This window comes from Rana temporaria, chromosome 2, assembly GCF_905171775.1.
Source record: "Rana temporaria chromosome 2, aRanTem1.1, whole genome shotgun sequence".
NCBI lineage: Eukaryota > Metazoa > Chordata > Amphibia > Anura > Ranidae > Rana > Rana temporaria.
The window spans coordinates 257,679,646-257,694,165 of record NC_053490.1 but is presented as its reverse complement, the minus strand read 5'-3'; the positions used below and the strand labels follow the sequence as shown (position 1 = coordinate 257,694,165).

General features: G+C 42.6%; 1 protein-coding gene across 5 annotated transcripts in view; it reads left to right on the top strand.

The window, feature by feature from the left end:
* The window catches only part of TEX14 (testis expressed 14, intercellular bridge forming factor), a 639,745-nt gene extending 636,056 nt beyond the window's left edge, over positions 1-3,689 (top strand). For all 5 annotated transcript variants that reach the window (XM_040336821.1, XM_040336817.1, XM_040336820.1 and 2 more), the window contains one exon: positions 3,503-3,689. In XM_040336821.1, the coding sequence (XP_040192755.1) occupies positions 3,503-3,507 (5 nt within the window). In that variant the 3' untranslated portion in view covers positions 3,508-3,689. The remainder of the gene's footprint in view (positions 1-3,502) is intronic.
* Positions 3,690-14,520: the final 10,831 nt, after the last annotated feature.

Sequence of the window (14,520 nt, the reverse complement as noted above, 5' to 3'; positions counted from 1 at the left end):
GGAACAATGGGGTATCAAAAGAGAATTTCCAAACAGGTCCCCTTTCTGTTGTAACGATTGGTAGTTTATGCAACAGCCTGATTGTCACCTGGACTACAAGTAACATAATAGGGGTGTCTATATGCACCGTTATATATATATATATATATATACATACACAGTTGTATGCAAAAGTTTAGGAACCCCTGACCATTTCCATGATTGTCATTTATTAATATTTGGGTGTTTGGATCAGCAATTTCATTTTGATCTATCAAATAACTGAAGGACGCAGTAATATTTCAGTGGTGAAATGAGGTTTATTGGATTAACAGAAAATGCGCAATATGCATCAAAATGAAATTAGACAGGTGCATAAATTTTGGGCACCCTTGTCATTTTGTTTATTTGAATACCTGTAACTACTTAGCACTGATTAATTTGAAACACACAATTGGTTTGGTGAGCTCATTAAGCCTTGAACTTCATAGGTGCATCCAATCATGAGAAAAGGTATTTAAGGTGGCCATTTGCAAGTTGTTCTCTTTGACTCTCCACTGAAGAGCGGCAACATGGGGGCCTCAAAATAACTCTCAAATGACCTAAAAACAAAGATTGTTTTACATTATGGTTTAGAGGAAGGTTACAAAAAGTTATCACAGAGATATAAGCTGTCAGTGTCCACTGTGAGGAACATAGTAAGGAAATGGAAGACCACAGGCACAGTTCTTGTTAAGGCCAGAAGTGGCAGGCCACATAAAATATTGGAGAGGCGAAGGATGGTGAGAACGGTCAAAAACAGCCCACGGACCACCTCCAAAGACCTGCAAATAAGAACAAAAGATGATCAGGAAAGCCGCACTCCAATCCAACGTAACTTTAATGTAAAAAAATGGAAACAGGCACTACAAGTCACAGCAATGGAACCTAAGACAGTTGACACGTTTCACACTAACTTCAGTGTTTACTCATGAGTAAACACTGAAGTTAGTGTGAAACGCGTAAGCTGTCCTAGGTTCCGTTGCTGTGACTTGTAGTGCATGTTTCCAGTTTTTTACATTAAAGTTACTTTGGATTGAAGTGCGGCTGTCCTGATCATCTTTTGTTCTTATTTGCCATGTGCATTGCTAGCACCCTCAGTTCCTGAGAAGAAGATTGCACCCAACAAGACCTGCCTGGAGCGACACTCTCTGTCTCTCCAAAGACCTGCAACATCAACTTGCTGCAAATGGTGTCACTGTGCATCCTTCAACAATTCAGTGCACTTTACACAGGGAGAAGCTGTATGGGAGAGTAATGCGAAAGAAGGCTTTTCTGCACACGCCACAAACGCAGTCGCTTGAGGTATGCAAACGCACATTTGGACAAGCCAGCTTCATTTTGGAATAAGGTGCTGTGGCCTGATGAAACAAAGATTGAGTTATTTGGTCATAACAAGGGGTGTTATGCATGGCGGCAAAAGAACACGGCATTGCAAGAAAAACACTTGCTACCCACAGTAAAATTTGGTGGAGGTTCCATCATGCTGTGTCGCCAGTGCCGGTACTGGGAATCTGGTTAAAGTTGAGGGTTGCATGGATTCCACTCAATTTCTGCAGATTCTTGAGAATAATGTTGAGGAATCAGTAACAAAGTTGAAGTTACGCCAGGGCTGGATATTTCAACAAGACAACGACCCAAAACACTTCTCAAAATCTACTCGGGCATTTATGCAGAGGAACAGGTACAATGTTCTGAAATGGCCATCCCAGTCCCCAGACCTGAATATCATTGAACATCTGTGGGGTGATTTGAAGCGGGCTGTCCATGCTCGGTAACCATCAAACCTAACTGAACTGGAGATGTTTTGTAAGGAGGAATGGTCCAAAATACATTCACCCAGAATCCAGACACTCATTAAAGGCTATAGGAAGTGTCTAGAGGCTGTTATTTATGCTAAAGGAGGCTCTACTAAATATTGATGTGATTTTTCTGTTGGGATGCCCAAATTTATGCACCTGTCTAATTTCGTTTTGATGCATCTTTTTTATTGGATTTAAAAGATAATGTATATAAAACAGCAAAGGAAAGGCCCCCAGTGGGGTTTTTAAAGCAGTGAAGTTTGAGCAATAAGCTAAGGTATAAGTTAAAAAGGTTTATTAAATATCTACATAAAAATACAATCAAATAAAAGCTCTGATAAAGGAATTGTATAAATACACACACAAGATGTACAAGCACAGCATTACTATACACTTATACATGTTAAATGCATCTGTATATGTTTGTGACGCGTTTCGATCACAAGGGATCTTCTTCAGAGGATATGTAGTTTACTGTAAAGAATTATATAGCATCAATTTATTACCTGAAAGTCTTCCCAAAGGTAAGAGATACAAAATGTATGGTTACCAGTTAGCTGTGTGTTAGAGACACAGCTTCCAATCAGAGCTCCACCAAAAAAGATGCTTTCAGGGATCCAACAACCTCCTAGCCACCCGACACACTGAGACACGGTACCACCAATGTATACAAAACAAAGCCTATTGGGCATATCCAGGCTTAAGAATAAAAAAATAGAAAAACACACACAAACAAACACAAATCTTTGTCGAAGGTAACCTTACTCATTACTGCTGGTAGGCACTGAGTAGATGTCAGGAGAACATGTCTCCACAGTACAATGAAATCAGGTAATGAGAAGCAGATCAGTGCTCATTATTGGGGCATTGCTGTTAAGGCAACAGTGTTCTTGGACTTTGTCCAGATGTTCCAAACCATAGAGAATTTTTTGGGGCATCCTCTAGACCAGGGGTGTCAAATCCAATTCCATTGTGCGCCGCATCAGCATTATGATTGTTCTTAAAAGGGCCGGTTGTATCTGTAAGATTTGAAGTCCAGTGCATCCCCTCACCTTACATTAGATGTCAAGAGCCACCCCACCTTTAGAAGTTGAGTCCCCCACTCTCCCTTATATCACAGTGCACCCACCTTTCCTTATGCTGCTGCTGTGAAGAAGCTGGATGCATTGCTTGAAAGCATAAATTAGGGGTCTGGAGGAGGACCAGAGGAGGGCTGGAGCTCTCTTGCAGCTGCAGGAAAGGTGCGACGGCCACATGAAATGGCCTGGAGGGTCAGATTCTGCCCATGGGCCTTGTGTTTGACACCTGTGCTCTAGACCAGTGTTTCTCAACTCCAGTCCTCGGGGCGCACCAACAGGTCATGTTTTCAGGATTTCCCTCAGATCAAACTGCTGTGGTAATTACTAAGGCAGTGAAACTGATAAAATCACCTGTGCACAATAATGGAAAGCCTGAAAACAAGACCTGTTGGTGCGCCCCGAGGACTGGAGTTGAGAAACACTGCTCTAGACTCATAGGTGAATTTATACAATGGCACCATTTTGTCAACAACAGACTTCCAGAAGTCTAAAGTAGGGGCTTTCCATTTAGGGAGTATAGACTGTAATATTTCTTAGTAATAAATGTATACATATGTTTTTAAGAATCCAACCATAAATATATTTTTATTCTTTGTCTTTTAGGGTAAACCGATAAGCAGAATTGATGTGCCAAGTAAAGCTAGATAACTGGCCCCTTTCTTTCTATTTAATAATTTGTTCTATGTTCAAATGACATAAGAATGTTTGTCAAAAGGTTATTAGTGGTTTGACGTCACGTGATGCATTTTGTTCATACTGTTAAAAAGTTAATAAAAAACTGTTTGTTGCATTTGTGTTTTTTCTCATTATGAATGAAAAGTAATTTCTTAATTGTACAGTATAGGACACAGACATATTCATAGATAACTGGTTTATATGCCACCTTCAGGGGATTGGTCACCGACAAACACAGCTGTTGGGACCTCCAACCTCTCCTGCTCCTAGCAATTCTGAGTTTTTGGCTAGTGTCGTAATGTGATGGGTGTCTCCTTTCAACTGTAATTTGTTATACCTGTCATTTTTCTTGAGTGAATTCCAATTACAAGGTACACATCTAAAGTGCATCCAGAAAGTATTCACAGCCCTTCACTTTTTTCACATTGTGTTATGTTACAGCCAGGAGCGTAACTAGAAATCACAGGGCCCCATAGCAAAATGTTGTATGCCCCCAAACACCCCCCCCCCCCCCCCCACAAAAAAAAAAGAACTAATGCCATTGAACAACAGATTACCACACTCATGTGGCACAGTACCCAGGCAACAGTTTATATTAATCTCAAACAACAAAACAAAAATTTGACAATAAAATCTACAGATTACATTCAGTACATTATAGTGTAAGTAAAGTCAAGTGGGGGAAAATAAAGCGTGCATCGGCGAATAATGGGTGTGGTTTAAGGGTAATATTGGGTGTGGCTTAAAGGGGCGTGAATCAAAGGGGTGTGGTCAGAGTCTGAGATGAGAGAGAAGAAGGAAAACGAGAGGAATGGAGGGACAGCAGGCCCAGATCCTACACAACAATCGAAATACGTGTGTTCCAGAAAGTTTAACAATCAGCAGATAAAGATACTCCAAACATCTGGTGTTAGCGCCTCAATCATCCCGGGACCATGGTTGTTATGGTTTCAGGGTGATTGAAGCGCATTATTTCTATTATTACATTGTAATATAAAATGAAATAGTTCAACTCACCGTAATGCAGAATCAGTGGTAGCTCTAATGTCACTGTCCCCAGCCAGCGGAGTGCTTCCTTACATCTCAGGTGTCCCCAGCGGAGTGTTTCCTTACATCTCAGGTGTCACTGTACCCAGCCAGCAGAGTGCTTCCTTACATCTCAGGTGTCACTGTCCCCAGCCAGCAGAGTGCTTCCTTACATCTCAGGTGTCCCATCCCTATTGGAGCCCTCTCTATATCCCAGCAGCGGTGTCTCTGCCGCCATTACTGAAGGCTGAGGGGGAGCAAATTAGATGCGGTCATTTTCCAGAAGACCACGGACGAGTTATAAAAGAGAAGGGAGCCTGCCGAGTGGGTACAATAGAAATTGAGCTGCGGCACCCCCCACGCGCCACCCCTTTCCAACAGGTCACAGATGCCAGACAGACCGGGGGCGGGGGGCACAGCAGCTCTATTTCTATTGTATATAAAGAGAGAAAGCTGCGCTATAAATTAAACCTGTGTGATATATTAACATTAGGTAACTCACAGTCAAATAGTATAGTGAAAAAAGAGTATTGCTACGGTAAATCCTTAACACACAAAAACATTTTTATATGACAAAGGTTGAAAACCCTGTCAAAATCTATCAATGAGAATGTGAATGGTGCATACACAAATACTGTGATAAATCAACGACCACCAAGACAATAATTAATCATCAAGGAAAAATGTATAATCAGTGAAAAACAGTGAAATTGGATTATCCAAGTGCACGTCTGAGCACAAACCAAGCCATGAAGGCCAAGGAATTGTCTGTAGACCTCCGAGACATGATTTTATTGAGGCACAGATCTGAGGAAGGGTAAAGAAACAAGCACAGTGGCCTCCACCATCCATAAATGAAAGAAGATGGAACCACCAGGACTCTTTCTAGAGTGGGCTGCCTGGCCAAACTCAGCGATCGGGGGAGAAAGGCCTTAATAAGGGAGGTGACCAAAAACCTGATGGTCCCTCTGACAGAGCTCCAGTGTTTTTCTGTGGAGAGAGGAGAACCTTCCAGAAGAACAACAATCTTTGCAGCACTCCACCGATCAGGCCTGTATGGTAGAGTGGCCAGACGAAAGCCACTTCTCAGTAAAAGGAACATGACAGCTCCCCTGGGGTTTGCCTGAAGGACTCTCATGCAGTGGCGGCTGGTGAAGTTTTAGGATGGGGGGTGCAAGACCCCGCCCCTCCACAATTGACCCCTCCCACTTCTTGTACATCCATCCACCTCAGAGCCTTATATTATAACCTGCTGGGACTTGTAGTTCCCCATCTTCTCCTGGGCTCAGGTGCATGCCATCCACCTCAGAGCCTTATTGTATGTATAACCTGCTGGGACTTGTAGTTCTCCAATCTCCATCTTCTCCATGAGCCCCAGGAGAAGATAGAGAACTACAAGTCAAAGCAGTCTAACTACAATAACAGGCTCCGTGGTGGCCCACCCATCCACCTCGGAGCCTGTTATTGTAGTTAGACTGCTGGGACTTGTAGTTCTCCATCTTCTCCTGGGGCTCATGGAGATTAGAGAACTACAAGTCCCAGCAGGTTATACATACAATAAGGCTCTGAGGTGGATGGCATGCACCTGAGCCCAGGAGAAGATGGGGAACTACAAGTCCCAGCAGGTTATAATATAAGGCTCCTAGGTGGATGGGTGTCCGGACATCCATCCACCTCAGAGGCTTACTTGCCGGAAGTAACACTAGTAATACTATTAGTGCTCCCAGCGCCCATAGGAAGCTATTCAGCGCTTTGCAATGCGCCCATAAGGCGGGATAAAGCCCGCAAATGAAGCGCCATGTCTGCAATCTAAAGATTGCATTGACGTGGCGCTTCATAGAGCAATGGTGGCCGGCACTCAATCTTATGTTATTTTATTAAAGTGTAAGTAAACCCACCTATCATTTTCAGGCAAGGAAGCTGCCATCTTGGCCTATGTTTAATCTTCAACTGCCATGATGCTGCATATGTGATCAGTTATGACACCAGCCATTGGATGGTTTGACAGTTTGGTTGAGAGCACAACCAATGTGACAGTTAGCAATCCCGGCATGCCGGAAATGTAACTGCTTTTTGAAATTGTTAGATCGATTGGTTTACTTCCGCTTTAAGGACCGCCTAACGCCGATATACGTCGGCAGAATGGCATGGCTGGGCACAATCACATACCTGTACGTGATTGTATAATTCCCAGTCGCGGGCGCGTACCCGAGACCCGGTCCGAAGCTCCGTTGATGTCACACCTACAGCCACACCCCCCTACAGTTGTAAACACACATGAGGTCACACATAGCCCCATCAGCGCCCCCTAGTGGTTAACTCCCAAACTGCAATTGTCATTTTTTCTTTTTTTTTCAAAATTCTTTATTTTATTATTTTTTCAAAGTTATCCACATCATGTTAATACATTTACACACAAATATGGCTTCTATATGTTACTACATAACTCAATATATTCAACTTCTCTGCTTCTTAAATTCTTTCTATAAGTGTTTACAGTGGTAGCTATAGTTTCTGAATAACCCATACATATATCCCCCCCCCCACCTCCCACTCACCTCCCATCCACCCTTCCCCCTCCCAAAAAAAAAAAAGGGGGCCTCTCCAGGTTATTGTCGCCGAGGCCTCTCTCCTCTCTCCTCCCTATTCTCTCAAAGGTCTCCCTCTCTATATCTTATATAGGGTGTCCATATCAGTCTGTACTTATCCTCTTGTTCTCTTATGCCCATGGTAAGTTTCTCCATCTGTTGAATTTCTGATATTCTACCTAGCCATTGTTTGTTTGGGGTGTTTGCGCTTTTCCATAGAATTGGGATACATGCCCTTGCTGCAACCAATAGGTGTCTGATCAGGGACCTTTTAAACCTGGCCAACGAAATTGGTATATCCAGTAGAAGGTAGGTGGCCGGGTTGATTCCCAGATCCACCTCCAAGATATCTTTAACTATATCCCTGACCATTTTCCAAAAGTCTTTTAACTTTGCACAGGACCAAAAGACATGTAGCATTGTGCCCTCCTCTTTACCACATCGCCAACATCTATCTGAAACTTCCGGGAATATCCGATTTAATGCTACGGGAGTTTTGTACCATCTGGTTAGGATTTTATACCCTCCCTCTTGGTATCTGGTCGCCAATGAGGCTTTATGTGTAAAGTTAAAAATCTTTTTTATCTGATTCTCTGAAAACACGACCTCCAACTCTCTTTCCCAGGTACGTATAAACGGCAAATCCCTTGGTGCTTCTGTCTCCACCCAAATGCTGTACATCACTGAGAGACCGTGTCTCAACTCCCCTCCATTCAGACATATTTCCTCAAATCCTGTGAGGTCTCTGAGCGGTCCTATTTTTAATGCTTTAATGGCCATCATTTTAAATGCATTTTTTGCTGTGAAAATTACAATGGTCCCAAAAATGTGTAAAAATTTTCCGAAGTGTCCGCCATAATGTCGCAGTCACGAACAAAATCACTGATCGCCGCTATTAGTAGTAAAAAAAAGAAATGCAATAAAACTATCCCCTATTTTGTAAACGCTATAAATTGTGCGCAAACTAATCAGTAAACGCTTATTGCGATTTTTTTACCAAAAATAGGTAGAAGAATACGTATCGGCCTAAACTGAGGAACAAAAATTGTTTTTTTATATATTTTTGGGGGATATTTATTATAGCAACAAGTAAAAAATATTGCATTTTTTTCAAAATTGTCGCTCTATTTTTGTTTATAGCGCAAAAAATAAAAACTGCAGAGGTGATCAAATACCACCAAAAGAAAGCTCTATCTGTGGGAAAATAAGGACGCCAATTTTGTTTGGGAGCCACGTCGCACGACCGCGCAATTGTCAGTTAAAGCGACGCAGTGCCGAATCGCAAAAAGGGGCCTGGTCCTTTAGCTGCATTTTGGTCCGGGTCTTAAGTGGTTAAAGTTTTAAAGGGGCCATTGAAAAAAATAAATACATTTTATTTTTTGTGCCTACAGGAGGGGGGGCGGCGCTCTCAGACCACGAGAAGTCTCTGGTCTGATGAACTCTTTGGCCTGATTGGCAAGTGTCATGTCTGGAGGAAACCGGGCACAGCTCTTCACCTGGCCAATACCATCCCTACAGTCAAGCATGGTGGTGGCAGAATCATACTGTGGGGATGTTTTTCAGCAGCAGGCTGTGGGAGACTAGTCAGTATTGCGTGAAATATGAATGCAGCAATGTACAGAGACATCCTTGATAAAAACAAAAACCTGCTTCAGAGCACTCTGGACCTTAGACTGGGGTTCACCTTCCAAAAGGACAAGACCCTAAGCACACAGCCAAGATAATAAAGGAGTGGCTATGGGACAACTCTGTGAATGTCCTTGAGTGGCCCAGCCAGAGCCCAGACTTGAACTTGATTAAACCACTCTAGAGATCTAAAAATGGCTGTGCACCGTCGCTCCCCATCCATCCTGATGAAGCTTAAGAGGTCCTGCAAAGAAGAATGAGAGAAACTGCTCAAAAATAGATGTGCCAAGCTTGTTGATCATACTAAATAAGACTTGAGGCTGTAATTGGTGCCAAAGACTGTAAATACTTTTGTACATGTGATTTTTATTTATTTTTTATAAATTTGCCCAAGATTTCAAACAATTTTTTTTCACGTTGTCATTATGGTGTATTGTTTGTAGAATTTTGAGGAAAATATTGAATTTAATCCATTTTGGAATAAATCTGTAACATAACAAAATGTGAAAAAAGTGAAGCTCTGTGAATACTTTTTACGGATGCACTGTACATACCAGTCTTCCAGATCAATGCCCTGGATATGCGGCCGGGACTGTGTCTGGATCACACTAGACGAGAAGTGAGGCCTACCTATGTGACTTTGGTACTGGACCCTGCTTTTGGTGCTCCTCTTGGTACTTTGGACATCATGTGGAGTCGGCCACCGGGTGCTCTACAAGTTCAAATCCGTAGCATTTCATAAGGTGTGAGCCCACCCCCGATGACCCCTCAGGGGTACACCCATCCAGAGTGGGTCGAGCAGGGTGACGAAAATCCCCATCTGTGAGTCTCAGTCCTTAGGATGGTAAGTCTGGGCCTGACCTTTTAAGTATGTACTTGGGTATCCCTTGTCTGCAGTCCCCTGTCTTGGGCAGCAGAAAAGCTTTCTTCTTACTTGTCTCCCTTTGGGGTTCCTAGAGGTTCGTGTCTAGCGAGCACACTTTTGGTTGCGGGTGTATGCCCCTTTGTTGAAATGTTTTGCCCATATGTTGTATCCTATTGCAGCTTTCATGTAGGCAATAGACTTGCCACATTTCACCCCTGGGGTCCTTTAGTGGATATACACATGCCCAGTGTCACGGGGTAGGGCTGGTGCAATTTTGTAACTTTCAGTTCGTTCTGGTCACGGAGTCTGCTCCACCAAGGTAGTAAGTGGCCCAGGTGAACTGGTGTGTTCAGGCAACCCACAGCCAGATGATTTTTTTCATTGCAGCCATTTCACCCCTCACCCACTGCTACGGTGTGTGCCCCCTGGGCCCTATTCACCCACATAATGTGGAATCCCCATAGTTATAAGCTGGTCAAATAATTTTTACAATGTATAATCCATGTCATCAAAGGGATATACCACACCTCACATTACTGATTCTATATTAGGGGAACAAAAAATCCCCTCCTATCAATCCCACCGCCCACCTAACATTACATCTATCTATCCATAAAAAAATATGAATGAACACTTACACATAGACAAATAGTATAGTGTACCCCTAGTTGTATACAAGGTATTATATTAGGTAGGTAAAGCGGTTCCCATCATGTCATTCCGCAGATCAGCATGGAGTGAGATAGATTCTGATCTGGCTCCAGTCATGAAGGCTATAAAGTAAGGCATGGGGGCAGGGAAACCCATCTGGCACTGCTGAAGCCTGAGTGGTGTCATCAACTTGCACCTGGCAAGCCGACTACACCCTCCCAGTGTGTGGTCATTTCAGGTATTACAAGTTGGGACAAGACATGGTATATTGCTCACCATGAAAAGAGCGACCACATGTTGTAGATCACATGATCCATATCGTTAGGTGACTACACCCTCCTGATGTGTGGTCATTTGAAGTACTACAGGCTAAAAGATGCATAATACTTCGCTCAGCATGAAAGAAACAACATTGCTCAGGGTTCTGGCATGATAGCTCCTTGTTGACATCTATCATTACAATGCATCTTTAGTAAATAATGTTAATCCCCTATAATATTCCCTTAAATTAAGAAAACCTACCCATATTGCACCTCAAACTATATGCCTCCTTACGCCTAGATTTATTTCAAATAGGGAAACAGTAAAGGGCCCATCTATGAGTATCAGAGGACAATAACCAGTTGTTTACATATTGAGGACCGTATATATAATTAGCATTTATAAATGTTCAGTCATATAAACAAGACAAATGCAAAAACACGAAACCCACACTGTCCCACACAACATATAATAGCATATTCACCCCATAATTCCTTTATGCCCACCAAATTAACCCATTATGCTTAAATACGTGCAATATGATTACGCACTGTCATTATAGATGGTGCCATGATGTCTTTATGATACACTTTCAGATACCTAGGGCCCGATCCACAAAGCACTTACCTAGAAATTTTGAGTGGTGTAACTTAAATCCGTCCGGCGCAAGGCGTTCCTAATCTAATGGGGCGAGTCCCATTTAAATTAGGCGCGCTCCCGCGCTGGACGTACTGCGCATGCTCCCGACGCGATTTTCCCGACGTGCATTGCGCGAAATTACGTTACGCCGAGTTTTGTGAATCGCGCCGGGTAAAAAAAGTTGCGTCTGGAAAAAAAAAGAGATGCGGCGGGAAAAAAAAATAAAAAAAAAAAATTGACAGCGTCGTGGGAAAGAAGGGTCTACTTTTACATGGTGTACTAACTTTACACTTTGTAAAAGCAGCCCTAATTTTGCGACGGCAAACTAATACTTATGGAGAAAAAACGAAGCGTAAAAGCTTTGTGGATCTTCGTAAGTGCTAATTTGAATACCCGACACTGGATTTCGACGAGAAATGCCCCCAGCGGCGGCTGCGGTACTGCACCCTAAGATCCGACAGTGTAAGTCTCTTACACATGTCGGATCTTCTGCCTATCTATGAGAAACTGATTCTGTGGATCAGTTCCATAGAAAGAAACAGGGATACGACGGCGTATCAGTAGATACAACGGCGTATCCCTTTTGTGGATCAGGCCCCTAGTTCCAATTACATAGATAAGAACGATTATCTTGGAAAACAAGGAGGACCGTTCTGTGGCATTATATGGATGACTATGAACATGTGTAGGAGGAACATTCAATGTGTTTCTATTTTGATGTTTGACTGTACCATTCCATTTTCAGTGTTCTTGCTGAAGCGGGTTATCTCCTGCAAAACAAAATTACAGCAACTCACTGTACTCCACCATAGGGGAGCCACCAAGAACCTGTATTCAAGGAGTACTAGATGGTTTTGGTTATGTTTTATGTGCAGCTTTTGTGTGTTTTTTTATGTTTTTTAATATGTATACATGTGCAATTTGTATTACATAATATTTTTTTTATATACTTTTTACAAAAATGGTTATCGTTATAGTCCTTATATATTTAGTTTGTTGGGGTGCATTATTTGTAAAGCTTTAAGTAGGCTCCTTAATCCTTCCCTGTACACTCTGAAGTGGAAGACACACTCTATAACTGGCCTCACCCTGGAAAGGTAAACAAACGTTTCTCCCTAGGGCTTTTATCAGAAATACCTGATGCAGGAGGGCTTGATCAAAAAATGGGTGGTACCTTCAGTGGATCCCACCAATTCCTGCCTCAATAAGTCTCTAACAGCCCAGTTGAGGACACGTCAGTCTAAAACAGGGGTGTCCAAACTTTTTTTCAAAGGGGGCCATATTTGATGAAGTGAACGTGCGTGAGGGCCGACCATTTTGTGTGACATTCTTTGAACCATTAAAATTTGGTCTAAGTGTGTTCATTCGAGCAACTAATACACTGCCCAATAAGAATTCTCTTGCCTTCATGGCTGTGTGTGGTGAAGAGATGAGCTTGGGCGTGTTATTTGGATATACCAAATTTATCAGCGTATAACACGCACTTCACTTTAGGAGGAAAGTTTCAGGAAAACACGTACATTTTAAATAAAGAACTGTGAAGCAAAATAAGGGTCAGTGCCCATCAATTCAGCCTAATCAGTGTCCATCTGCAGCCTCACCACTGCCATGAATGCAGCCTGATCGATGCCTAGCCTCGGAGGGGACAGGGATGAGCGCCAACAGATTACATACAGAATAATCTCCTATTTACTTGTGGCCTCTTTAATACAAAGTCCCGCCTCCTATGAGAGACAAAACAGAGGCCACCGAGTAAACCGGAGATTCTCCTGTATGTAATCTGTTGGCACTCGTCCTTTCCTACCCCTGTCCCCTACGCGGCACCGATAAATACTGGTATATACTTTTGTGGCCCCCGCAGCAGTCTGGGATTCAATGGGGCCACAAAAGATATATATCCAAATTACAAGTGGGGCCACTTGAAACTGGAACGCGGGCCGCATTTGGCACGCGGCCCAGACTTTGGACATGCCTGGTCCAAAAGGACTCAGTTGGCAGGAGGCTTTAATTTAATTTAATCTCCTCAAAGTATCCTTTGCATTATTGGTCAGGCCACTCAACCAACTATTGTTTTCATGGTAATCTGTGAAACCCTGATGGTTTGGTACAGGCGTATGACCTAATTTTTATCCTCACTGACCCGGCGTCCTACATCACCTGGGATAACCCAAAATATTGCGTAGATGAGCTATGGGGCGCCCTCCAACAGAAATCTCAAAGTCACTGACAGTTTGCAAGAAGGCTTCAAAAGTGTCTTCAGGTAAACCCACAGCTTCCGGCTCTCTGAAGTATCCTTTTTGTTCTTCCCAGGCCTCCACTTCTAAGCCAAAACCCAAGGCTCAGTTGCTGGACTGCCAAGCCCGCCTCAAACAATGTGAACTATAGAAATACATATACCGCGCTGTCTAAAGAACAGGATAGCAGCCAGCACAGCAGTGGATCAGTTGCAATGTGTGACAAAAAAGGTAGAAAAGTGCAGCACTAACAAATTAATCTATAGAACAAACTATAGTCTAATATTACATGCGTGAAATGAGTAAACTAATGACATAAACTCAATATATAAAACACAAAAAAGTGTCCATATGTGAAAATTCAAAGCAAAGAATGTCCTTGGAAATGAAAAAAGTACAATGTAAAATATCCAAAATAATTAGTGACAATCGGTTGAATCATAAGTGTAAATCAAACGTTGTGGCAAACAAATTGATAGAATATTCACCACCAGAAACACCAAACGCTTACCAGAGGGATTGAACTCAAGTACACCTAATGAGTCAATCAAACTTTGTGATGTAATGTACCCTTGACAAATTCAGGCTTACTTTATGAACATAAAGATGTTCAGGACGGTGGATGTCAGTTGGATTAATTGAAACAGGCAATCGGCCCAAACATTCAATTGATGGAAAAGAAGGAAGGCGTATAGCGTAATTCCATTAAGAAGAAAAATTAGATGAATATTTAATGAATAAAACAGAGGAATTACACTCACATTTCTGTAGTAAAAAAGCATTGTAAAAAGACAGTGACATCAGCATAGCATCCCAATGTGTTTCGTCTTATAAGACATCATCTGGTGTGCTGATCCACTGTGGTCACTGTATATTTATAGATAATAGGTTCCCCCCCCCCCCCCCCATGAACAGCAGCTCTGTCTGGTAAATTGTGCATATCTGTGGAAGCGGAAGTGACGTAGCTCCAAGTTAAACAACCTCTGATAACCAACAAAATGGCGCCGCCGTTTATGAGACACATCCCTCTGGAAAAGGGTCCGGAACTGGAAGCAG